The sequence below is a fragment of the Zootoca vivipara genome, chromosome 9 (assembly GCF_963506605.1).
Source record: "Zootoca vivipara chromosome 9, rZooViv1.1, whole genome shotgun sequence".
Classification (NCBI taxonomy): Eukaryota; Metazoa; Chordata; class Lepidosauria; order Squamata; family Lacertidae; genus Zootoca; species Zootoca vivipara.
Window position 1 is genome coordinate 31,130,894 of NC_083284.1, and position 26,573 is coordinate 31,157,466.

Genomic DNA, 26,573 nt, shown 5'->3' on the forward strand with positions numbered 1-26,573 from the left:
TTCTACATAAACTTTCAGATCATGATACTTACTGTTATTTCTTATTGCCAGAGAGCACAGGCTTTGTAACACTTTCAAAATTCCTGCTGCTCAAATATTGTAGTGTAGGAAATAATAATTTTGGATTTGACCAAAACTGCTAAATCCATTGCGAAATATTCACACTGTTAACTTCTTGTTTAAGGTTAGGCAGTTGGGTAGTCAAGCTCAACTTTATGACCTCACAATGCATATGATATACAATGTGAAACTATGAAACTTGACTTTAATTAGGCTGTGATTCTTCAGAAAAGTGGCACCAGTCACATCAGGAAATTATAATGCTATATTTTATTATAGACACGAAGGAAAAGAAAAACACGGCATAGTACAAACCCTCCATTAGAATGTCATGTTGGCTGGGTAATGGATTCCAAGGATCACAGGCCAAGAACATCTTCTATAAGGTAGCAATATTTTTTAAGATTATAACTTAGTTTAATCTTCTGTGTTCATAGGATCATTGGAAAATTGCTTAATTACACAAAATAACAAAGCAAGTAAGAGGAAGAGAATAATGAGAGGAATGAAATACTCTTAAAAGCTGCAAGGTTTGCACACATGAGCAGCAACTGTAGAGGGAAAGAGCAAGTGCTCACACCTATTATGTTGGGGAAATTGTTATAAATGGTGGGTATCCTTCAAAACAAACACACACAGCCCCTAACTACAAGATATGTTCAGGTGTTGCCTGTTGACGAGCATAACCTGCAAACATATATTGTCAGGAGTTTCATAGAAATGGATTCCATGTACCAGTATATAAATTGAATGGAAATCTCTTCCAGAACACAAATTTGTGTTACAGAAAACAGCTTGTGCTTATGAATGGTAGTACACAGTTTACAGGTACTTGCCACATTGTTGGCTTACAGTTGTATTGCATCTTGCATCAATATTTGTGAAAATATTTTTATCTAGTTAAGTTCATGCATTGTCTCAATAGAATGGCTACATTTGGACAATCATTTGGGATAAAAACAAACCGCCTGCATTCAGATGCAGCTGCTTTACTTCTTTTTAAGTGCGTGGGGAGGCAATCCAAGTAGCTACATCTGAACTGGGAAGCTAGGATATAAACCCCTGGTTTAAACCAGCTTTCTGGATTGTTTTCCTGCTCATGAAGGTAGAAGCAAAGCAGTTACATGAAGATGCAGGAGGCTTATTCGTTTTTTAATTATCCAAATGCAACCATTGTCATAGTCACAGCAGGGAACAGTCATGACATTCCAGGTATAGGACTAAGCAGTAGGTAAAAGCTGAATACAAATATGAAACCTTCCTTGGATGTATAGTAGATAATACTGTGTCATTTAGACTTGTTTTCTGTAGTGGCAGCTAGAGGAGTGTTCTGTAGTAATTCCATATCTGTTGTGCCAGAACTGAAGGGCCTTTGCAATCCTACAGAGTTCTAACAAATTGTCAGAAAAAGCAGAGCTGAATAAAGAATTAGGTATGGCAGGATATCACACTAGAAAGGGCTTGCTCAAAAGTAGGTATATGTAAATCCAAATCTATTGGGTTTGCTAAACATAAATAATTTTCATTATACATACATTATAATCCAGCCTGAACCTTGTGAAATCAGAGCAGATTCAAAAAAAATTGGGGAAAGTGTGTTGTGTACACCTTGAGAATCTCCTACTTTAAAATGCAGGCAACAAATGGCATATTTTATGTTTCCGTTTACCCAAAATTCCCTTCATGCAAAAAGCTAGCATGATTAGAGAAATATTTTTATTTAACCATGCTTCCTGCTATACATTTAAATGTATTCTTGCCACCTTCATTTTGAAATTAGTATAGACCCTGGAGGCATTCAGAATGTTCGATTTGACTTTAACTTTGAGGATCGTCTGTTGGTGACAGGGTTGGAAAGATGGTTCTACATTATTAATTAAAAGAGAATGCACAATTACCTATATTCAAAAATGTTCTGAAGAATTTAAGCAGCTTGTCTATTTTCTATAGTAGTTCAAATGCATCGCCATTGGAAGGTGCTCCACTATCTGGAAGTTACGGCTGTACTCCAAATTCGCTTCCTAAATTTCAGCATCCTTCTCATGAACTTCTAAAAGAAAATGGTTTTACACAGCAAGTGTACCACAAATATCGCCGTAGATGCCTAAATGGTAAAAACTATGATTTTTTTCCTGCAACTTTAACGAGAAATAGCTTTTTGTCTTTAGTTTTAAGAACTATAACCATTTATGTTCTTGCTTTGTGTTTGTTCTTATAGCTTGTAGGATGTCAACAATGTTATATAACTACATATTTTTGGAAGGGACTTGGATTGCAAGTGGGTGTTCCTGCTAAAGTAAAAGGGGAGGCAGTTTTGATTATCCCTCTGCATCCTTTTGCCCTCAGGGCAGCTTTTCAGGGCTCTCTGCACAGGAAAGGAAGCTTGGCCAAAAATTGCCTTTTAGTTATCTTTATAGAAAAATCAGGTTTGTGTTTTGATGACCTGACCTCACTGGAGCATAAAATACAAAAATTCATATATCTGAACAACGGCAGACCAACACAGCTACCTACCTGTAACTCACTGGAGCATGGCAGAGACAGAAATAAATGATTGCCATAAGCGACTTTAACATTCACTTCTTTTCAAGCGGTAGTGTAAGGTGTATTGTTTTTTGTGGGATAGATTCATACAAAGCATCTGTTCTGAAGAAAGTAGAATTAGGCTGCTAAATAGATTATCTTTCACCTTTGCTACCTTTTTATTATTTTTGTCTCCAGAAAGGAAACGGTTGGGAATCGGCCAGTCTCAAGAAATGAACACACTATTTCGTTTCTGGTCCTTTTTCCTCAGAGACCACTTTAACAAGAAAATGTATGAAGAATTCAAGCAACTTGCTCTAGATGATGCAAAAGAACACTACAGGTAGGGCTTTGTTTCACTTGTAAAGTCATATACGGTACAGGAGTGCCAACTTGTGTAGCAATATTAGTGGCATTGCTTTGGTGCTTCTGAAACATTAGTATAGCAAAATAAAGTGGTTCCAGCTGCAGAATAGAAAACTAATATTTATTTCCATCATGTAATGTTTACTCTTGAATATAGAGCTTACAACAGACTGTAAAAAATTATCAGATGGATAATTTAAGAGACTTTTGCTAGGAATCATTGGCTGTCCAGTCTTCCTCATTGGATAGCAGCTTTGGGTGCACTAAACAAATGGAAAGATTCTTCTTTCAATGTCTAAATTTTTGCCAGAGTTTTGATTCAAAGCAAATGACAGAAAAACCCAACAGGCAGGTGCTTCCACCGTCTCCATTTTTTGTTTTAAATAACATAAGATTAGGAATCTTTGTGGGATTATTTACAAGTCTGGTTATATTTGATAGCAATATACTCACCACTATTGTGCTGATAACATGAAAATAGCTCATATCAGGGCCTGGGCACTGTCCAAAATTAAGTCAGGTATGTTTCTCCACTAACTAGTATAAGCACAGTTGTTTATCATCCAGAATCCCCACCTCCACTTCATCATATCTAAATTCCTTCTGTAAAAGTCATCATGAAAATATGCTGTTCTGTTTTCAAGGTATGGCATACTCAGCAAGAAACAAGGTAGCTGCCTGTACTGAGGGGTAGGGGTGCGTGTGGGTGAGAGAGAGAGAGCACTAACTCATGAAAAATTGAATAGCTGGATAAGCTTCCCAGATTCCCATTTCTGATCCTTAAAGTGATGTTTTGTTGTTGTTTTTGCTATAAGGAGAACAATAAATATGGTAAAACATCATCAAGAGATTTTTGTGCTCTTATTCTTTATTCACTGTTCTACAGATATGGTCTGGAGTGTTTGTTCCGGTTTTACAGCTATGGGCTGGAAAAAAAGTTCAGGCAGGAGATCTTCAAAGATTTCCAAGAAGAAACAAAGAGAGACTATGAATCTGGTAACACCTTCTTCATAATGGTCTTGTGTAATATTGCTTGACTTCATGCTTAATTAGTTTTAAGACATCTCCAACATGTTCTCTTATTAGGTCAACTCTATGGATTAGAAAAATTTTGGGCTTATCTAAAGTATTCACAGTCTAAAACTCCACCTATTGATCCAAAACTTCAAGAATACCTCTGTAACTTTAAAAGATTGGAAGACTTCAGAGTAGATGTAAGTGTTCAAGATATCTCAAGCAAATTTATTTAGTGTATTAACATTACTGACTGATTTAAGAGACACAACCCCCAAATTTAATGTAAAGTCAACAAATGTCTGTTATGATTGGAGGGTAAGTTCTGAAATGCCTTACATCAGGCATCTCCAAACTTCGGCCCTCCAGATGTTTTGGACTACAATTGGGGATGCCTGCCTTACATTATTACATTCTGAAATGTAAGATGGTCTGAAGTGCCAAACCGGTTTGTAGTCATGCTGCACATTTTCTATTCTGCTTTCTGCATTATGAAACTTTGTACAATTCAAAGTGTTGGTGCTGACTTTTAAAGCCCTAAATGGCCTCGGCCCAGTATACCTGAAGGAGCATCTCCACCCCCATCATTCAGCCTGGACACTGAGATCCAGCGCCGAGGGCCTTCTGGCGGTTCCCTCACTGCGAGAAGCAAAGCTACAGGGAACCAGGCAGAGGGCCTTCTCAGTAGTGGCACCCGCCCTGTGGAACGCCCTCCCATCAGAGGTCAGAGAGATAAACAACTACCTGACATTTAGAAAATACCTAAAGGCAGCCCTGTTTAGGGAAGCTTTTAATCTGTGATATTTTAATGTATTTTAATGTGTGTTGGAAGCCGCCCAGAGTGGCAGGGGGGACCCGGCCAGATGGGCGGGGTATAAATAATAATATTATTTATTATGTCATCTGTATAGATAATCTTGGATACCTGACAGTGACAACTAGAGCAAAGCAGGTCTTAAAAGAGAAAATGTTATTGCTGAGTTCCCGTTATTTATTCCCGTTATTTATTCAAGAAACAATTTCTAATATTTTGGCATGATGTCACTGCACTTCAGTCATTTGGAGTAACCTTTAAATGCTCAGGCTTTGAGGTTCAAAACTAGATCATAATCGGTTCTGATAACTGCAAGGGTATAATAATATTTCCATACTTTCTTTCAGCCTCCCATTAGTGAAGAATCTGGGAGAAAAAGACATCCAACTGGTGAGGAAAGTGATCGTCATAGACATCAATCCAATTCTTCCAAGATCCTTGCTGGTAATTCTACAGCTGCCTCTCAGGCGTGGGTCCCAATAAACTTTCCCACTACAAATACTGTACAGGAGTTGAGTAACAGCATACACCAGAACAGTACTGCCACAAAATCAAGAAGTGATATACCTGAGCAGTAGACTTTCATTAAGCTTGAACCTTGAGATCAACTCCTAATGCCAGTATTTTAGCTCAAGGATCTTCAGGGAGAGCTATTTTAAAGCTTGATTAAAAACAAATGTATAGGAAAACGAAGGATCGCATTGGTTTCTCACAAAATTAAGTTCCAAGTACTTGCCCTTGATCAGTTGTACTGGGTTTGGCGAATAATCAAAGAGATCCTAGGGAAAATATATTGGTCTCCGTGTTGCTGTCCCTGACTTATTGTTTACAGGATCTGCATTCCAATATTATATGCAAAAATACTTTGGGATGCCTTATGGTTCAGCTCATACTTCTTAAAGAAGTTATGGTATACTCATGTAACTTACAAAGCTTTTTTCATTCACGTTTCCCATCATTATTTCTACTTATAGAAGCCAAAAAGAAGACATTTTTAATGGAGAAATGACATAAGTTGATAAATGCATATATTACTATCAACACTTTTTTAAACAGTACATGCACACTCCATGCTGTATAGGAATGTGCACGTTTCTTGGGTGCTGGATTTTGTTTTGCTTTTTAGTTACTTTATTTCAGGATCTCTTTTGCGTTGAGTATGAAATTTTGAGTTAGGCATCAATCTCTTTGGTTTAAGGTGTTTTATTTTATGCTGGTTCATATTTGTACTTAGGCAAAAGTAGATTGCAGAGGGGAAGGGTTATGGCTTAGTAAACGTTACATCTTTTAAGTTTAAGCAGAAGGATAAAATAACATGTGGCTCACTAATCACCCTTCAGTTAGAAGAGATGCTTGTGTTTTCCGTTTAATTGCTCTACTAAGTGACTTGCACTTCAAGGAGAGGTTATTTTTAAACAATTATATTTTGTTATTTGACACTGTTTTTATTTAAAGTACAAATATAGTACATACTAAAAAATGTTGTCAAAATGGGTTTAAATAAAGTGAAAATTTAAGACTCTGCTACGACCAACTGAACTTAAATTGTCCAAGTCATCACTTTTCCTAAATGTAAATGATTAATTCAAATAGTAGTTATTTGTATTGGGAGGTAGAAGTTAAAGGGATACTTAACCTGTAATTACCTGTTCATTTCAGTTATTGTAAATTAAAATGCTTAGAATAAGGAAACAGAAAACCTCCTTCCCTGAAGTGGAAGGAGTGGTAGGAATAGGTGCATTTTCATTACATACAGCAAAACAGTGATACTTAGCTGTCTTCAGGTAACTTTCTACAAATAAAGCCTAACACTGTTTGATGCCTTATTACTGGGAGATATCCTAAGTGATCCAACATTTTAGTTTTATTGGACTTCTTTGGTGGATATGGTTGAAATCCATTGCAATTTTCTGTCATTATTGCCTTGTGAATCTGAATAGAACAATTATGAATATGTGCATATTTGTATATGAATATAAGTGGATTTCCCAGTAATTAATTTCTACACACAAACTAGCCTTTTAGAACTACTTTGTTTTGCAAAGGAACTAGGAATTGATGATACACATTTTATATAGCATCTTTTCAGTGTGCTGAAGTTATACATCTCAAACCTGTGCTCTATCTATGCCACCTCCTCCATGAAAATGATGCAATTGTAAATTTGGATTAAACTGTATATAAAAGAAATATATTTACTTTCATTTATTTGAATGAAATGTGTGCATATCTAGCCTTTAGTATGCATAATTTGTGGTATCTTTGCAGATTTTATAAAAATACAAAAAAGTCACCTTTGTGTAGTGTGTGGTTCTTAAGTAATCCTGTTCTTTCAACTTATGTAGTAATTTTGTTGTTATTAGTTAAACTGGCATGTCTAGAGCTTATTGCAGCAGTGAGTGGAACTAAGCATGACCAGGGGCTTTTGTTTTCTGGCCAAAATTTAAGTTATGAAAAAGTCTTAATTTACCTTCTTAATTCACATGATTTTAGCAGGTACTGGTGGTGATGCGGTAAACAATGTTGCAAATATAGGAGAATTTGGAGTGTTGCTTTTGCATAATGGAACACACTATAGACACTGGCTGTCAGAGATTGTTCTAGCAGTGAGCATTCCCTGACAATTGCAGAAGAGAGGCACCCTGGCTCAGGCAGCATCCTAGAGCCCTTACTGCAACCTCAGGGGGAGGGATCAGGGGAAGTGTCCAGCGGGGAGATGCCTCGCCCTTTTAAGTTCATGCCTGACTTAAGACATTCCAAGGTGCGCAGGCGCAAAGGGAGGAGGGCAGGAATCCCACGCTTACTATGCTGGGGGAGGAGCAGATGCCAGGCATTGGGAGAATCTTCGTCAGACTGATCGGACATGTATTCTTGATACTGAATCACATTGTAAATATCAGGCAAAATAAAAGCCTTAAAGACAGAATGGCTGTGGTACTAGTTTCTCAGAAGTAGTCAAACAAGGACCGTGACACTGGCAAAAATATATGGGCTTTATTCAAAGCTTGTAGTACTTGGTATTGTATAGCTGCTAAACTTCACCTGAATATTTTTCCTGCAAGTTGTTTCTTGGCTATTAACATTTGACTTTTATTTCCAGTTGATTAACTGTGATTTTGATTGTAAAGAAAGAGGTGTGTTGTGCTTTTGTTCTCTAAAGCTAGTTTGCACAACTTCTGTCCACCAACTCTGTATAGCAGTTGATAGCAGTTGACTAGGCTCTTGCTGATCCTTATCCTGCCTGGGATAAACAAGGGTTTGTCATACAAGGATAAAGGGCTGAATATGGCTTCATGGCTCCGTTTGTGCAGACCACCTATACCACCTGTTGATACGGCTGTTCATGCACTATGTTCCAAAATTCTAGTGTTTGTGGCAAGAAAACTCAGATTACATTATGCAGATTTAAGTTTATGGAAAAAATAGGCAATGTGTTAGGCTAGTTCATAAAAATATATTTTTTAATAATCAAAGTGCTTAGCAAATGCTGCCTTGATGCATAGAGAGAGATGTTTAAATGAGCAAGAGTACAGAGGAAAATTACCACATGACTTGCTTGGTAGTTTTAGGTTGCTTGTCTCTACTATTTGAATCCCCCTTGAGTCATAAAAATCTGTTGCTTGTTGGGTAGCAAAAGGTCAGTCATTTTACCCAAATAGTTGATGGGAATAGAAGGAGGGGGATTAATCCTTTCTACACAAGTTTTATTTTTAAGGTTTTAATTTGGGGACTGTGGAGCTCATTGCCAAGGAATCAAGTCTCTTGGGCTGGATTCAAACATGGTATTCTTGCATCTGATATTAGCTGAGGAAATACTGTGTTCCTGGCATTCAAACTGCAATACTTGGTTGCTGTTTGAACAATTTCGTTGTTAAATGTTTTATACCTCATCCTTTGATCAGTTTCCCAGATTGGCTTTTATAATTTCGAAAAGAAAAATTGCTATCAGCTGCTAGAAGGACAGAGCACTCCCTCCTGCAGCAGCAGAGTGCATTTTTGTGCTGGGCAAAAGGAGGAAGCTTCCTTCCTCAAAGCCTGCTTATTGTCTGCCGAGAGGAGGGACAGAGTTCAATTCCATATGCCTGTGGTTATTCCAGGTGAGTTTTTAAATGCAATGCTGTTTTTAAGAGAACATTAACTGCATCAGAGACTAGCTAATGGACACCATTCATTCATTCATTCATTCATTCATTCGTTTGTTTGTTTGTTTTATTTGTATGTCACTTTTCCACAAAAGAAATCATGCCCAAAGCGACTTGCCATAAATAAAACAGGTTGCCTGGAAAGCCCCCCCCCCCAAACCTTGCTTCATGGTTCCTCATAAATACAATGGGCAGTAGGGCATTTCTTTCTTTGGCAAGCAGAGTTTTGTTTTTAAGTGCATGTCTTTGTAAAATAGTGACAAGGTTACTAAAATCACTAGCAGCTGATTGTGTGGGGAAATGCTAATGTATGTCATAAAACAGATTTAGAAAGTGCTTCTAATTTATTTCTGTTGGGTTGAATAGACATAGTCTCTGATGAAGACCTTGGGTTTTAGAGGCATATATCAATTTACTATGTTTATGCTAGAGGTGCCATCATACATTAGATATAGTTACAGCCTGCTTCTCATAATAGACCTCAGAAGGCAGTTGCTATAATACACATAAACTTAACTTAAAAATGAAAACTATCAATTTAACAATGAGAGTAGCCAAAAACACACAATTAAAACTAAAAAACCTCAAATATGAAAGGCAGACATCAATAAATACTCCTACATCCTCCAAATGCCTGGGCATAAAGTTCTTTATGTAGTTTTGGAATTATAGAAGTATATTTGGGACTGATATTTCTAAGGGGAGGAAGTACATTCCACAAATGGGGGGCCACCACAGATACGGCCTTTCCCCTCATCACCACATAATGGACATTGGGGTGCCAAGAAGATCTTAGGATATGAACGGGCTTGTACTGAGGAAGGTGCTTCTTTAGCTTTTTCCGTCCTGCATAGGAGGTTTTATATGTGAACACCATCAATAGGCATCTTGTTCAGTCACTTGGCTCTGTTGCTGAAACAGACAAATCCTGTTCATTTAAAATGGTTGCTTGAACAGATGGGAACTACACCCTACACAGGAGACTATTAAGCTGCAGGTTGTTTTGTTAGCTGCTCAACACTATACACTTAGCAAGTTTCAAAGCATACAGTATTAAAAAACGACCATCAATTCAACACACAAATCATACAACCCCAGCAGCCTCCATTAGAAACCAACCGAAAAACTCCAAAACGCAGCAACACTAACAAAGCCTTCATAGAGCTGGGTCACATTCCACCAAATGCTTGCGAAGAAAAGGGAAGTCTTAACCTGGTGCCAAAAAAGATGTCTGTGTCTCTGTGGGAAGCAGTCCTTACTGGAGAAAGTATTCCATACACTTGGCGGCGGAGCAGGGAGGATGGGACACAACTGAAAAGGCTCTCTCATTGGATAGCTCAGTTGGTTGGAGCATGGTGCTGATAATGCCAAGGTTGCAGGTTCAATGCATGGGACAGCTGCATATTGGACAAGATGATCCTCAGGGTCCCTTCCAACTCTGATTTATTGCCAACCTTCAAGCACCCTGGAGAAGGGCCTTGTGACTTGAGTGGAGGGAGAACACAATGTGACAATGGTCTCCAACTATTACTATGTCCTTTATGAAAGCCATCAAAGTAGAGCTTTAAACCTACTTTGTATGATGAACTGCGTCTGTACTTTTTATTCATTTCTCCATATAAAAATATACAGTATAGTTTTTTTTTATCCAGTTGGTTGCCCAATGCATGTATTAGTTAAATGTGGGTTCCAGATTTGAAAATATTGAACACTACTGCAGTAGGCTGATTCTGAGTGGCAGCAAGCTTAGTATCCTTTTCAAATAAACTATTTAGGGTCCAAACACAGTTCTTAATCAAAGGGATTTTTCAGCCTCCTGGCTTCCTGTAGATCAGTACAGTACCCTCAAACATCAGCAGTCTTTGAAATGTGTGACCCTCTACCCATCGGAATATCAGCAGTTCTCTTTTGCACATAACAGTTTTTGAATTACAGACAGCATCTTTAGGCTCCTGTTTGAGGGGCAGGGGTGGTGGGCCTATGGGATAAATTCATAGGGGATTCCTGGGGATTGGTGCCATTCATTCTTGCATTTCTTAAAAGGTGCCAAGTACAAAACTATCAAAAGGTTTTGAAAGCATGGTTGGCTCTTTCGACAGCTGATATTTGCTTGTACTGTGCATGTGCACATCTAACTCAAGGTGCCAAGAATAACAGTTTTCAGTGGGGAGGAAGAGTGGTTTCAAAGTAGAACAGGACAGCCCAAATACAGCAATCTGATTTAAGAATCTCCCAGTTTTCTGCTCTTCCTCACAACCACCTGAAGCTAAGGATTTGTTTGTAACGTAAGTGCAAGCAGATGCTCTTGCTAATTTTCTGCATCTAAGCAGGAAAATTTAATTTTCCTACAGTGGAGGAGGGTATCGTCAAATGGGTTGGTCCTTCCATGCTGTAATAGGGCTGTGGAAATCGCTTTTAACTGCCATCCTGTGTTGGAGAGGGCCTCCTGCAGTTTCTGTCCTGCTGAGCTTCAGTGGTCAGGGCAATAGCTGAGTTTTGCCAAACTTTTCCATTTGCCTATTTCTCTCCCCCCCCCTTGCTTCTCTTTAGGTTGGGGGAGTTGATGAGGCAGTTGAAAAGGACAGGGAACCCCAAAGCTGCAGTGTTTCCTAGATGGGCAGGGGGTGGACAGCCCTACATTTCAATGGAGGATCCTTGGAGGATCCCTTCAAAATGGGCTTGCACAGATACAAGCAGGGAATCTGCATCTGCATTGAAACTACAGCCCAGGGAGCAACATGCAGCCATAGTGGTGTGACTGTCTCCTCAGAGCTCTGCAAATAAAACCACCCCCCAGGAGAAATGGCTGGTGCAGTGGGTGTCATTGCATATTCATCTCATACATACCTGTTGTGATATACTCATGATCAAGACAGCAGAGGTAAGTGTGAAGAGAATGCCACCCACTATCCATTCTCTGAACTCTGCCACTGGATACATCATGGTGCAGGACTAGTTGCAGACACCAAGTTTCCCCAAGACACAGACCAGGAAAAGGCAAGAGGACCACTCACCACCACTACCTCTGCTAGCTAGTGATTGGGCATTACTCAGTCACCAGTGTTGTCAGACAAAAGAGTGGAGGATCTCCTTTATTAGTTCTGGCCTTAAGGGGTGGTATGTTCCCAGTCTCCTTTCTACGAGGCCATTTTTCTCCATTATCACCACATCAAAGCATTTAGTTACCTTTACTGATCCAGATAGCTGAGAATACCTGGTTAGAGTCTTGATGGTGGGAAAAATGGGGGAAGTCTACTTTGTGACGGGATACAAGTGGACACAAAATGGCTATCCAACGAGGCCTTACAAATAGCGGAGGAGAGGAGGCAAGCAAAATGCAAGGGAGATAGGGAAAGATACAGGAAACTGAATGTAGATTTCCAAAAAACAGCAAGGAGAGACAAGAGGGTCTTCTTAAATGAGCAATGCAAAGAAATAGAGGAAAACAATAGAATGGGGAAAACCAGAGATCTGTTCAAGAAAATTGGAGATATGAAAGGAACATTTTGTACAAAGATTACCATAATCAAGGACAAAAGTGGTAAGGACCTAACAGAAGCAGAAGACATCAAGAAGAGGTGGCAAGAATACACAGAGGAATTATACCAGAAAGATATGGAGGTCTCATACACCCCAGATAGTGTGGTTGCTGACCTTGAGCCAGACATCTTGGAGAGTGAAGTCAAATGGGCCTTAGAAAGCATTGCTAATAACAAGGCCAGTGGAAGTGATGATATTCCAGCTGAACTATTTAAAATTTTAAAAGATGATGCTGTTAAGGTGCTACACCCAATATGCCAGCAAGTTTGGAAAACTCAGCAATGGCCAGAGGATTGGAGAAGATCAGTCTACATCCCAATTCCAAAGAAGGGCAGTGCCAAAGAATGCTCCAACTACCGCACAATTGCGCTCATTTCACACGCTAGCAAGGTTATGCTTAAAATTCTACAAGGCAGGCTTAGGCAGTATGTGGACCGAGAACTCCCAGAAGTGCAAGCTGGATTTCGAAAGGGCAGAGGAACCAGAGACCAAATAGCAAACATGCGCTGGATTATGGAGAAAGCTAGAGAGTTCCAGAAAAACGTCTACTTCTGCTTCATTGACTATGCAAAAGCCTTTGACTGTGTCGACCACAGCAAACTATGGCAAGTTCTTAAAGAAATGGGAGTGCCTGATCACCTCATCTGTCTCCTGAGAAATCTCTATGTGGGACAAGAAGCTACAGTTAGAACTGGATATGGAACAACTGATTGGTTCAAAATTGGGAAAGGAGTACGACAAGGTTGTATATTGTCTCCCTGCTTATTTAACTTATATGCAGAATTCATCATGCGAAAGGCTGGACTAGATGAATCCCAAGCCGGAATTAAGATTGCCGGAAGAAATATCAACAACCTCAGATATGCAGATGACACAACCTTGATGGCAGAAAGCGAGGAGGAATTAAAGAACCTTTTAATGAGGGTGAAAGAGGAGAGCGCAAAATATGGTCTGAAGCTCAACATCAAAAAAACCAAGATCATGGCCACTGGTCCCATCACCTCCTGGCAAATAGAAGGGGAAGAAATGGAGGCAGTGAGAGATTTTACTTTCTTGGGCTCCTTGATCACTGCAGATGGTGACAGCAGTCACGAAATCAAAAGACGCCTGCTTCTTGGGAGAAAAGCAATGACAAACCTAGACAGCATCTTAAAAAGCAGAGACATCACTTTGCCGACAAAGGTCCGTATAGTTAAAGCTATGGTTTTCCCAGTAGTGATGTATGGAAGTGAGAGCTGGACCATAAAGAAGGCTGATCGCCGAAGAATTGATGCTTTTGAATTATGGTGCTGGAGGAGACTCTTGAGAGTCCCATGGACTGCAAGAAGATCAAACCTATCCATTCTTAAGGAAATCAGCCCTGAGTGCTCCCTGGAAGGACAGATCGTGAAGCTGAGGCTCCAATACTTTGGCCACCTCATGAGAAGAGAAGAATCCTTGGAAAAGACCCTGATGTTGGGAAAGATTGAGGGCACTAGGAGAAGGGGACGACAGAGGACAAGATGGTTGGACAGTGTTCTCGAAGCTACGAACATGAGTTTGACCAAACTGCGGGAGGCAGTGCAAGACAGGAGTGCCTGGCGTGCTATGGTCCATGGGGTCACGAAGAGTCGGACACGACTAAACGACTAAACAACAACACAAGTGGACACTGCTCTCATGAGTGGTGTGCCTCAGACACAGCATTCAATACCAACTTGATGCCGCTGCCCACCTTTGCCTGTGTGAGCATTTTGTCCCCCTCCCATCACTGTCACACCACTAAGGAGCATCGGCCATGCTCCTGTTGCTCCTGCCACGCTACGACCACATCAGCAAATCCCATGGGGCCAGTCATCAGTCCAGACCTGTAGCAGCTGACTCGTGGTAGCAGTAGTTGGGCATATCACTAATTAGGAGAAAGGAGGGCAGATTTGTAAGATACCATGTACGGTAGGTGTACTAAGGATGTTGAATTTTTGGTAGTGGTGGGAGGAAAGTCTTTAAAGCTTTACTATAATGGGGGGGGGGAAGCTTGCATTTCTGTGTTACAAAGCACCCACTCTTGCCTGAAAGGACCACTGCTCATTCCATGTGAAGTGCAAATACCACTGTAGTTCAGTATCAATCCTCCGGACAACTGTAGGGAAGTCATACGATCATCAGTGTTGTGTGTCATTGTGAACTAAATGGTTCTCTCCAAGGTGTCTTCAGAGGTGGTCTCAGCTTTAGGTGGGAACCACAATGAAAAACCCTATTATGGATGGGTAGTTTTTGAACATCCAATCTGACCCTCTATCGTAGGAAAATGTTGCACTTACTGTGGGAAGTTCCTCTTCTACAGTAGATTGAGGGTATTCTACCTGGAGTGATTATTGCTGCTAGGAATGTCTGGCTCTCTGCTGGTGCTATTTAAGGATAGAGATGCCTTACATGTTTCCTCGTCTGTTATTTTTGCTTTTCAGGGTTGCAATTTCTGAATTGTTCAGATTGTTGCTGTTATATCCCTAAACTTAGGGAGACACTCTCTCATCCAGGATGGCAATTACAAGTCTGATTTACATAGCCCTGCCCTACTGGAGTGGGAACACCAATTGATTTGAGGATACCCTGCATCCACTATAGAAAGGGAAATTATGTTAAGTCCAACATTTTACTCCCTGAATGTAAAATGACGAACACAGCACACTAACAATGTATCTACAGAACACTTTATTTAAAAAAAAGTAGGAACACAAATTGTTCATTTCTCAAAACAGACTGCATTATTTCAATTATGGAATACATTTTTGGAGTGGAAGAGTTGTAACTGTGGCTCATCAGTGGAGGCTTATTTTCAAATTAAAGGACAACAGCATGTTCACATTTTAAAAAATGGGGCAGCAGATAGAAAATCTTCCTATTGACACCATAAGAACATTCTACTCACAAGCCAACCTGAGCATGGTCCGGAACTGTTTGGTCATTTTGGACAGGAGGAGGATGCTGTTTGTTAAACACACTATATCACATAGCTTGAAGATCACAGCTCGGTTTTCTTCATGCACGACACATGGCTGTCTTATTACTGCATGGCATGATTTTCCTTGTGTTGGTCATTGATGGCAGCTTAATGCTACTTTATTGACTAATTTACAGGAAATGCATTCAATAAAAAGTTAGTTTTTTTTCCTTTACCTGCCACATTGATAAAAACAAGCTGTGCTTGTAATATGCCAAGAAAAAGGAATGACAACCTTAAATGAAAAGTAATAGCCAAAGCATGTCTACATACAGACATGCTTCACTGTTATATGCCACCTGTTTGCTCTCATTCATATAAACTGTACCTGAATGTCACATTTCTGTTGTGAATTAAGTGTGATGACTAAGTAAAAATGAGCTGGGTAAAGCTTTATTTAATAGCAGTGCAAAAATATTTAATATCTCCAATATTTCTTCTTTTACTCATACACACGAGTCCTGGCCACCGATACTAGCTTAATAGCATCTACATAAAGTTTGACAGCACATTTGGTATTTTACATGCTTTATTAAAATTGTATTCATATTTACAGTATCTGCAGGAACCATCCCTCCATTTCTTGCACTTGAGCACCCACATCCATGCGCATTCCTCATTTCTCAAAGATATGAGTCTAGGCTCCATAAATTTAGGGAAGAGGTGGGCTTGTTTATTTAAAAAGCAAAAGGGGAGTGCATTTGGCCATTACACTGCTAATTAAGTTTATGTATATTAACATATATATATATATATGGCAGTAACACTGAGTATTCCTTTACATTCTATATACAGAATGACATCAATGTTTTCCAGTCACCCGAATGTTCTAACTTCAGTCCTCAATGCTGCTTTTAGTGACTCAGGTCACATTTGGGCTTTTCCCTTAAAACAATTCAAGTCTCTAAGTTGAAATAAGGCACAATTATTCCGATTTGATTGAGGGGGAAGGAAAATCATAGAAGCTTCAGATGATACCTTCTGCAGATAAATTTTCCTTTATCCTCCAGGAGATTCTATTTGAAACCCTTTAATCTGCAGAGATCTGAAGTAGTTTTCTGCCATGGAAACCAATGGCCCACAAACTAGTCTGAGTATTTTCATTTTATTATGTTTCAGCAGCCAAATTTACTTAGGATTCCTTAACTAGGTTTTTCATTTAGCGTCAAGAGAAGTAGAAAATGGCATATGAAACGCTTAAGCTTGTAAATAACAAACTGTTCATAGGCTTCAACATGCTAAAAAGATTAGTTTTCTTTGCATTTTAAATCCCTGCGCCCATTCCATTTCTGAAGCCTTTCCAGGCATTACAGTTAAACTGCAACAAAAAATATGTTTGGCAGCAAAGAATGCCTAGTAATCAATTTTTTTGTTGAGAGGGTAATGATGTTCTTGTACAAAACCTATCAAGTCGTTTTCCGCAGCAGATGAACTGTACCCAAAGACACAGGGCATTCTGTGATGGGGAGTAAGAGATTGCAGTTCCAAAGGCCCCTGACTTTGGTGATTTACAATGTTTATTCCTGTTTAGTGTGATCCTTGGTATCTTCCTCATCTGTATATTCTGATGGTTCCTCTCCTGGCTTTAGCAGTCTACCTACATAGTCATATTTTTCTGAAAAAGACATGTAGATATTATAATCAAAAGTTACAACATGACATTAAACATCTATATAAACATTGGTCTATCTCTCAGCCCATTAACTTAACGTTTTTAGTTAGTATCAATGATTAAAGGTGTAATTACACACACCTAAGCTGTTCTCTTAGCTTTCCCCTACCTGAAAAACATCCTCGTATACTGGAAATAATACTCCCACAATGGAAAGGTTAGTGTTTATGGGGGGGGGGGAGGTCTTCTTGACACTGACTTGTCCACCCATGTTCACCAAACAGCAACAAGTGTCAGAGGTTAACTGAACTTGCAGAGAGCAGTGGCTTTTGCCTCTGCAACCACTACCCTCCCATGTTGACTGTTAAGGAACAGTCAAGGACTAAGTTCTGCCTGCACAAGCATCCATGCAAGAATGTCTCTACAATGATGTGAATGTACCGCAGTCCTTGAAGGGTACACAAGCAACTCATGAGATAGTGATCTTGGAATTCTGGAAGAACCCCTGTGATCACTCCCAGCACAGCAGTACCTCCTTCCCCCACAATAGGTACTTAGACTTATGCTGATGTTTACAGAGGCACTAGGTATCCTAACCTTCCTTAATCTGGTGTCCCCCAGATGCTCTGGATGACAACTCCCATCAATCCTAGCCAGCACAATTTTTTATCTTGCTTGCGGCAGCAGAATTAACAAGAGGCAACTGTATACTTAGACTTAAAACCAACTGCCTCCACATCCTCCTGATTCCCCCATCTGATCCAGTATTTTCACTACTGAGGAAGGGAGTTGTCCTGTTGTGCCCAGCCATGGAAACCTATTAAGGTGTCTCTTACCTCCCCTTCCACACAGATACACTATACCTATGCATATTAACTGAATATTTACATAAGCTGAACCATGACATTTTCAAACTAAAAATCACTAGCAATGTAGTAAATACCAATTTCTGCAAAATAATTGAGAAACACATTTAAAAGTACTCACTTTCCATTTGATTTAAAGGAATATCCCAATTTAAACATTACCTTTAAATTGCATTTCCCATTCTCTAACGCTTTCCATTTGCACAGCATTTAAGTCTGATAAGTCATCATATTCATCTCTAAGAGCATCTTTATCTAGACAGAAAGTTGCCAGTCCCCTTGAGGCATCTCTGCCAGCAAATATTCCATAAGGACCCTCTGAAAATAGAAAAAAAAACAGACCCATGTATTCAGTCATTCACTTGCATTATCCTTTCAGAATAACATTGATGTGTTCTCATAATCCCCTACCCCAGATTAATTGTTGCCAAACATCAGAGCTAACTGAACAGTTTAATAAACTTGAGCTTGAACAAACAAGCTTATTCAGGAACTCAAACTGCTTTGCTCCTTTGTCCCAATTATAATATTTTATTTTAAAAATACATGACAAATGCTAGTCACACAGTGGATGAGTGCAAACATCTTTAAATTTGCGTGACTGTCTCTACTCAGGACTGCAAAATATAAGTTTATCCTACTTTCCTGGACAGAGCATTGGCTAACACAGAAGCTGAACAATCCACAAACATGAACTTTCCTCTACAAAATGCTGTTCAAATGAAGTGAAATGCGCAAGCTAACAAAGGAGGTCACTACCGTAACTCAAATACTATATAAGCCATATGATACATGAATGGCAGAACAGATTTTGGTTAAAGAAACTGAATCTATAACAAAGCCACAAAACATTTAGAGAAGCGTGAAATATTTTTCTTGGTAAAGGTAAAGGTAAAGGGACCCCTGACCATTAGGTCCAGTCACGGATGACTCTGGGGTTGCAGCGCTCATCTTGCTTTACTGGCTGAGGGAGCCGGTGTACACCTTCCGGGTCATGTGGCGAGCATGACTAAGCCGCTTCTGGTGAACCAGAGCAGCGCACGGAAATGCCGTTTACCTTCTCACCGGAGCGGTCCCTATTTATCTACTTGCACTTTGACATGCTTTCGAACTGCTGGGTTGGCAGGAGCAGGGACCAAAGAATGGTAGCTCACCCCATAGCAGGGATTCGAATCGCCAACCTTCTGATCTGTGGTTTAACAATTGCTGTAATGGAACTTGGCAACACAACTAACTTTTATCAACCTGACCTTTGGAAATAGCTGAACTTGAAACTTAAGATTACATAACATCTAGAAAATTACTAAATGACTTTTTAAAAAAGGCACAGAAATTCAAGTTATGGAAATAAGTTTTTTTGTTTTTATTCAAATGAACAGTGACACTATTATACACTTATCTACTGAAACAAGTCACATAAAGGGTTTAACGTTTAATAACAGAATGATAGCAGTCATTCTCATTAAATCGTATATGACCAATTTGTGCTGAATTGGCTCATATTATCTGATCAATGGACTGCTTCAGGAATTCAAGATCACATGGTAGAACATATGTAACCTAAATATAACAAAAATAGTTTAGAACAACCTACAACCACAAAAACGACTTTCTAAAACTTTTGTCCACATTGCAATACTAGGATTTCAGATAAATACATATATTAAGGCTTAAATTCATTAGTGTTTTTCACAACTATGCACTTAAAAGAGTTTAAGCATATTTTACCTTGCTATGCTTGGAAAAAAACATTTTCTATTATACTTTTGGGTTAAAGGACAGACCCAAATTTTAGAAAGAAAATGAACAGAACTCTAGTTTAATGTGAAGAGAGATACATTTTTATTAAGAGTCATAGTTTATAGTAGAAAAATACAACTATACCAAGAAGCTACCTGTAGCCTCAAAAACAACTGCAATGATAAATCAGTACACCAACACAGACACTGAATGTTTCATTAAACAAAGCTGCCCCATGCAAGAACTTCCACTTGCACAGTGGAACTCCCACAAAGCTTACATGATGCGCACGCGCACACACACACACACACACACACACACACAGAGAGAGAGAGAGAGAGAGAGAGAAGGGGAGAAAGAAGAGGAGGAAGAAGGCTTTACTTTCTCCATCTCTGGAGGAGAGGGTGTGTGACTTAGCTGAGTCTATCTAGCAATACAACCCTGTTGTCCTTTCCGACACTAACTACTGGTTGTGCATAGTTATGTTTGAATATAATTTCCCACAGATATCACAAATTTTATGAGCATGGCAAAGCTTACAAAAGTCCTGTAAATAATGCAATCTGGGTTGTTCAGAAAAACGATAAACAAAGCCAATTTTGAATTAAGAGAGGTCTGTTTAAAATACTGTATCATGAACATCTAACTTCCAGCAGTTTTCAACTATCTTACACTTCCACCACACAGCAGTAGCATCCAATCTCATCACCACCTCTCCAGCACTTTAGTGATATGGGTCCGCTAATCATGTGTACTGTAGTTTTAATAGGTCTAAATGCCATTAATGAATCACCTATAATCATTCTCATAATCATAGGCTGAAGATTTGAACTGTACTTTGTTCCAAGTCTCCTTACAATTTTCCTCCTCAGTTCCATACATTCCAGCAGTGTTTCAAGTTATTAAAAGGATCACTAAAAAACCTCTGACTGTAGACTCAAAAGGAAAGCACCCCAATATAGTAGTCAGCTTTTGGACATGTAAAGAGTCTTTTAAATGTTAATAATTATTAAATTTCTAGATCACCCTTCATCCGAGGATCAGAGTGGTTTACAATATAAAGACACAACAATATATAACATAGTAACAAACAAAAGCAATACCCCTCCACGCAGTTAAAAAGCTTGTACAGTAGTTGTTTTTAGCCAAAGGCTTTGGGTGAAGAGGAAAGGTTTTGCTTAGTGCCTAAAGATATGAAATGAAGGTGCCAGGCAAGCCTCCCTGGGGACAGCATAGTACCTCAAACCTAGGAAACCTGGAGAATAGTATCTCAAACTTCATGACTTCTTTTTGTTTTTATTATACATTTTGTGGTCACTATATTGTATTTTTATCTTGTGAACCACCCTGAGATCTAGGGATGAAGGGTGGCTAAATACATACATACTGTAAGTACGTACATACATACATACCCTTTATTAGTCACATTAGATATGATTGCACTTGGAATCCCTAAAAAAATTGTGAACTTAATGACTGCTCCTAAAATAGTATGCACTAGAAACCAGAAATACACCAATTCTCCATCTGTTTAGGAGTGTCTATTGACATGTGTGGAACTAGCCAAAATGAAAGGCACAGAAGGGCTCACAATTTTATTGTTTACTGGCAAGCAATGGTAGATATATCAACTGGGACATTAGTTTGCTTTTTTATTATTATTACCACCGGTACTTTGAAATAAGTAATCAAAGTCTAGGCCTCTGTTCATCATGATCCCAGGGCAGGTTATATTTGTTAGCCTAACAAATACTGTAATTCGTAAAATTTAAAGCATAAAAATAATGCTTCACTATGTAACAGTTAAGATTACCAAAGAAACTGGTATCCGATAATTTGTCATTTCTTGCAATGACAGCATAGTTCCATGGGACAGCTGTTCGTATTGTTCATAAACCCCTCACCCAAATCTATTCTGATAATATCATAGCAGTTGCAAAAAAAGAAATCATCTGGGCAGCTGAACAACATAGACTATCATATATTTATTGTTACTACTGAAGCGTTAATTCAGGGAGGTTTTAGATTCCATGAAAAAGGCAAAATCTAGACAAAGCTAAACATTTTGCAATCTATGGACTTCAAAAGCATAAGCATGGCTTTTACAGAAATGAGGAGGTTGAGAAATGCCTAAGTTTGGCTTATTGTGTTCTATTAATACTCTTAAGCTGAATGTGTTGTGAGTAGGTGATTCTCAGGTCTCAGAATTAGTAGCCTATTAGCAGCACTCCTCCTAAAATAACAGGTGCATAGGTTTTTTTTGGGGGGGTTGACATTGTTGATAGGGCTTGCCGATCAGAAGGTCGGCAGTTCGAATCCCCGTGACGGGGTGAGCTCCCATTGCTCGGTCCCAGCTCCTGCCAACCTAGCAGTTCGAAAGCACGTCAAAGTGCAAGTAGATAAATAGGTACCACTACAGCGGGAAAGTAAACGGCGTTTCCGTGAGCTGCTCTGGTTCGCCAGAAGCGGCTTTGTCATGCTGGCCACATGACCTGGAAGCTGTACCCTCGGCCAATAACGCAAGATGATCGTCGCAACCCCAGAGTCGGTCACGACTGGACCTAATGGTCAGGGGTCCCTTACCTGGATATTGTCTCCACCACTAGGAGTGCCAGCTCCAGCTAGTTGGCCAATTAAAGCTGTTCTTGGATCAGGATGATCTAGTTGCAGTTGTCCACACTCAGACAGCTCCTGATCGAACTAACGCAACACAATTTACATGGGTGTTTCCTTAAAGATGACCTAGAATCTGCAGCTGCCACAGAGTGCTACTGTCCAGCTGTTGTGCAGGGCAGCAAGAAATGGTAAATGACACAGAACATGAAAGAATTGTGCTAGCTTACCAGGTCCAATTCAATAAGATAATAGCATTAAAAAATGGGTTAGAACTCAAGTACTTGCAGGAATGCCTTCCCCAGTATCAGCAAACCTTTGTTTTGAGATCTGCAGGGGAAGCCTAGCTTGTAGTACCCTCAGTGAATTTGACCTAGAGGATCGCCACACGAGACAGGGCCTTCTCAATGGTCTTGCTCTGACTGTGGAACCCCTTCCCTACCACACTCAGACTGTTCCCCACAGAGGGCAACCAAATACCTGTTTGTTCCAACAGGCCTTTGGGGTATAGTAAGTGGCATAATTTATATGGTATTTCTCTAATTTAGTGCTGACTTGTCTGCTATACTTTGTAGTGTGCTTTTACTTTGCTCTACCATTTGCTTTTAGCCACCCTGCACTCTCATGAGAAGGGCAAAATATAAGAAATAAAATCTCCATTAACATGGAGTGCTTACCAGTCTCTATTGTGCTTTTGACTCAGCATCATTTGATTCACTGAAGTCACATATGTTAACCTCAAGTTTACAAGCCACCACTTCTTTCAGTGTTAGATGGACAAGCATATTCTAATAAAAGATGTCTCCTTTATTAATAATTCATTTAGTGACCCATCCATGTTAGAAGGCTGAAGATCTTCTGTAGGAGTCTTCCAAGGTACTTTCCAGGAAGGTTTATAACATAACAGATACCGGTACACATATTGCTTATTCTTTAAGTAAGTTATAATAGTTTAAGAATTAGTTTTACTAATAGTACTTTTTTGTTATTAAATATCAAAACATATTGTTGCTGGGAAAATGAGATTCATTTCCTCAGTTGTGGGATCACTGTGATTTGGACTGCTGTATTGTGTGATAGTGAAAATGTCAAGATACCTACTTGATAGTTAGCATATTGTGGCCAGTATATAGCCTGCAGAGAGAGCTGGAAAAAATTAGTTTCAATGCTCAGCACAATGCAAGACACAATAGACCCCTATTCCAGCATCAAATTCTCACAACTGATTCCAGTATTCAGGGAGGAAGGTTTAGTAGCCCAAATGCCATGTTATCTATTTGTACCTACATTACCACTATTTTACTTCACCAGCACAAGTTGCACATTTGCAGTGTGTAAGTGGTCAGCAAGATATTTAAATAAACAGGGCCACAAAGTTTAACCACTCAATTAAGGTCTTTAATGAATTAAAAATATCATGATTAATGGACAGATCTTTTAAAATTACCTTCAAAATAGATTGCAACACTATTTAGAGATATTCACAATTCTTTTACACAGAAAAATGCCTCTTCTAACATGCTTACTACAACCTATGTGTACATTGTCTGTGCTTTGTTTGGAGAAGTTTTTAACTATATACAAACTGACTTACAGTATGCACATCTGTGTGTACACAGAACCAAGGCAATCAGAGTTTCATTGTGACTGACCCCCAGGCAACTGAGTACAGCAGGGATGGGGAATATATGAACCTCCAGATATTGTTCCCGGCCAGATGGGAACTGAAGTCCAACAACATTTGGGGAGGGCCACAGATGCCCCATTGGTTGTGCAATTTTTTTAATTAAAAATGCAGCCCCAAACTCATATAATTTGTAAATTTATTCTAACTATTAACTTTCTATGTACAATGATTTTTTTTAAAATCCTTGCCCTACTTTTCCTTCACTACCTACCTACTATATACTTCACAAAAGATCATTGGGAGCCTATTGAATAAAATAATGTTTAATTATTAAACCCGCTACTTAGTAGGACTTACTTGCAAGTAAACATATTAAGAACTGGACTATATATTGCCAATCCCCCACCTACTTTAATATATATTAGGTAAAATCTAATCAGAAGCAAGACAAATTTTATTCCAGCTGCCAAGAACTTTGCACAGTTATGAATCAATAAGCCTTTATCTGCACATGGTTAGGACCAGTATAAGATGAAGTCCACAGCTCCACGTCAACTTCTTATAAACTTTATTCTGTTGTAACTATGTGTAAGACTGCAGCCCAATTACCATTGCAATTGCTGAGAGACTTGCAGAAAGAGTAAATATCCAAGCCTTAATAAAATGAATCTGGATTCCAACTCACATTGTAAAAGGCTGGAACTATTTCTAGTTAGTTAATCAAAGTCCAGAGAATTACATGTGTAGGGAAATGAAACAAGCCAGCAAATATGGGAAGCAAATATGCCAAAGACAGCTTGCTCACTCCAGGGCAAATATGCATTCAAAAGGGACTAAATGTCTGAAAGTAAAGCAGATGTGTGAACAAGACAAGGAATGAAAGTTTAGGTGCCCAAGACTGTATTTGTGGGCACCATGGCATGCCCACAAGGGACCCAGGTGGCGCTGTGGGTTAAACCACAGAGTCTAGGGCTTGCTGATCAGAAGGTCGGCGGTTCGAATCCCTGCAACGGGGTGAGCTCCCGTTGCTCCCAGCTCCTGCCCACCTAGCAGTTCAAAAGCACATCAAAGTGCAAGTAGATAAATAGGGACCGCTCCGGCGGGAAGGTAAACAGCGTTTCCGTGCGCTGCTCTGGTTCACCAGAAGCAGTTCTGTCATGCTGGCCACATGACCTGGAAGCTGTCTGCGGACAAACACCGGCTCCCTCGGCCTATAGAGCGAGATGAGCGCCACAACCCCAGAGTCGGACACGACTGGACCTGATGGTCAGGGGCCCCTTTACCTTTTACCTGGCATACCCATAAACAAGCCCTCATATTTGCCAAGGCCCCCTACCTCCTTAGTTTTTTTTAATGATTATTTTAAATTTCACATTATTCGGTTTGGTTGGATGTGGGCTACCTGTTTCTGTGTAGATGCTGTCTGCTTCCTTGTCTGTATTTTATTTGGGGTGTGTGTTTACCTTTTGTTTTGGAAGGGAGAGTTCAGAGATCACCAGCGAAATGGGTATTTTGTGGTTCCAGTGGCACTTCCCTGCCTCCAAATGTGCCCTGAAACCCGCCCCACCCCCAGCCTGGGGGTGTGGAGCCTGCTATATCTTCTTTCTCCACCTACCCATGTGGGTGGGCAAAGCGGGCCTTTCCCCTTCCCCCACTTACTTACTTACACCTGCTACTTGGGGGCGGGGGCGTTTCTCCCTTCTTCCCCCTCCCAGCCTTTGTCCCACCCTCGCTCACCCAGGAGGCATGTATGCCCCACCCCCGCTAGCCCCCTTCCCCCCGTCCCCCTCACCGGGCCCGTAGAACTTGCTGCCTTTGGTCACGTCGAAGACTTTGCCGTTGACAGCCAGGAGGATGCGCGCCGCGCGCGCGCCGTCATACTCGCGCAGCTGCTCCAGCGTGAAGTCCCGCCGCTTCATGCGGGGCAAGGAGTCGGCCTGGCCCTGCTGCGCCGCGCCCCCCACTCCGCTCCTCTTGCCCCAGCGCCTGTAGAGCCGATAGGCCGCGAGCGCCACGATCGCGAGCAGCGCCAAGCTCAGCAGCATGTCGAAGCCGCCGCTCCCCCCGAGCCAGCTGCCGGCGGCCGTCTCCTCCGGGCTACTGCTGCTGCCGCCGCCGCCACCCCCGCCTCCTTGTTCAGTCCTTAGCTTCCCATCCCCATCGTCCGCCATCACTGCCCAGCCAGCGCCTGCCTGAGAGGAACCGCTCCGCCCCGCGACGGGGGAGGGAGGCGGGAGGCGCAGGCGGGGCGCCGTCTGACTCTTCCTCGCCCGGGCTCCGATTGGTCACTGGTAAGGACACGTCACCCACGCTAGCTCGCGCCCAGCAGAACGAATGAGAAAGAGGCGCACGCGGTTACCCAACGGCAGATTTCCACCTTAGGGGAATTTTCGCCTGGGAGGGGTTGGTTGGAGAGAGAGAGAGAATGTGTGCGCGCGTGTGGCGTCCGCGCGCGAGCGAGCCTTCGCCCTCATAAATTCTTGGCGCTCACGTGGTGCCGACGGAGGAATGCCGCGCGCGCGTTGCGGGCGCTGGACTAGAATATTCTTTTGGGGGGGGGGAGAAGGGGGCTCGTCGACGCCATAAACATGCTTCTGTGCTTCCCCGCCCTTTCCCTTATCGATTATAAAATCAGGGCGGCGAAGGCGCTGCTTATCTCCGAGAGGCTCCCGGAAT

At 40.6% G+C, this 26,573-nt stretch overlaps 2 protein-coding genes across 4 annotated transcripts in view; one reads left to right on the forward strand and one right to left on the reverse strand.

Annotated features, from left to right (window-relative positions):
- The window catches only part of LARP1B (La ribonucleoprotein 1B), a 30,610-nt gene extending 23,540 nt beyond the window's left edge, over nt 1-7,070 (forward strand). For all 3 annotated transcript variants that reach the window (XM_035114227.2, XM_035114223.2, XM_035114228.2), the window contains exons 14-19: nt 340-446; nt 2,011-2,171; nt 2,782-2,926; nt 3,836-3,945; nt 4,036-4,163; nt 5,125-7,070. In XM_035114227.2, coding sequence (XP_034970118.1) covers nt 340-446; nt 2,011-2,171; nt 2,782-2,926; nt 3,836-3,945; nt 4,036-4,163; nt 5,125-5,355 — 882 coding nt within the window. In that variant the 3' untranslated portion in view covers nt 5,356-7,070. The remainder of the gene's footprint in view (nt 1-339; nt 447-2,010; nt 2,172-2,781; nt 2,927-3,835; nt 3,946-4,035; nt 4,164-5,124) is intronic.
- An 8,063-nt stretch (nt 7,071-15,133) lies between these two features.
- On the reverse strand, nt 15,134-26,083 carry PGRMC2 (progesterone receptor membrane component 2). Its single transcript, XM_035114230.2, has 3 exons — nt 25,690-26,083; nt 18,080-18,235; nt 15,134-17,054 (listed from the first exon to the last, which is right to left on the reverse strand). The coding sequence occupies exons 1-3, from the start codon at nt 26,066-26,068 to the stop codon at nt 16,957-16,959; spliced, it is 633 nt and encodes a 210-aa protein (XP_034970121.2). The 5' UTR covers nt 26,069-26,083; the 3' UTR covers nt 15,134-16,956.
- Between the last annotated feature and the right edge of the window lie 490 nt (nt 26,084-26,573).

Excerpts from the sequence above, each read along its gene's own strand:
- PGRMC2 (XM_035114230.2), bottom strand. The coding sequence starts at position 26,068 with ATGGCGGACGATGGGGATGGGAAGCTAAGGACTGAACAAGGAGGCGGG. Across the intron at positions 18,236-25,689 it reads CAGCAAGTTCTACGGGCCCG|AGGGTCCTTATGGAATATTT; the intron begins GTGAGGGGGACG and ends TTCTATTTTCAG. Across the intron at positions 17,055-18,079 it reads ATGGGAAATGCAATTTAAAG|AAAAATATGACTATGTAGGT; the intron begins GTAATGTTTAAA and ends TGTCTTTTTCAG.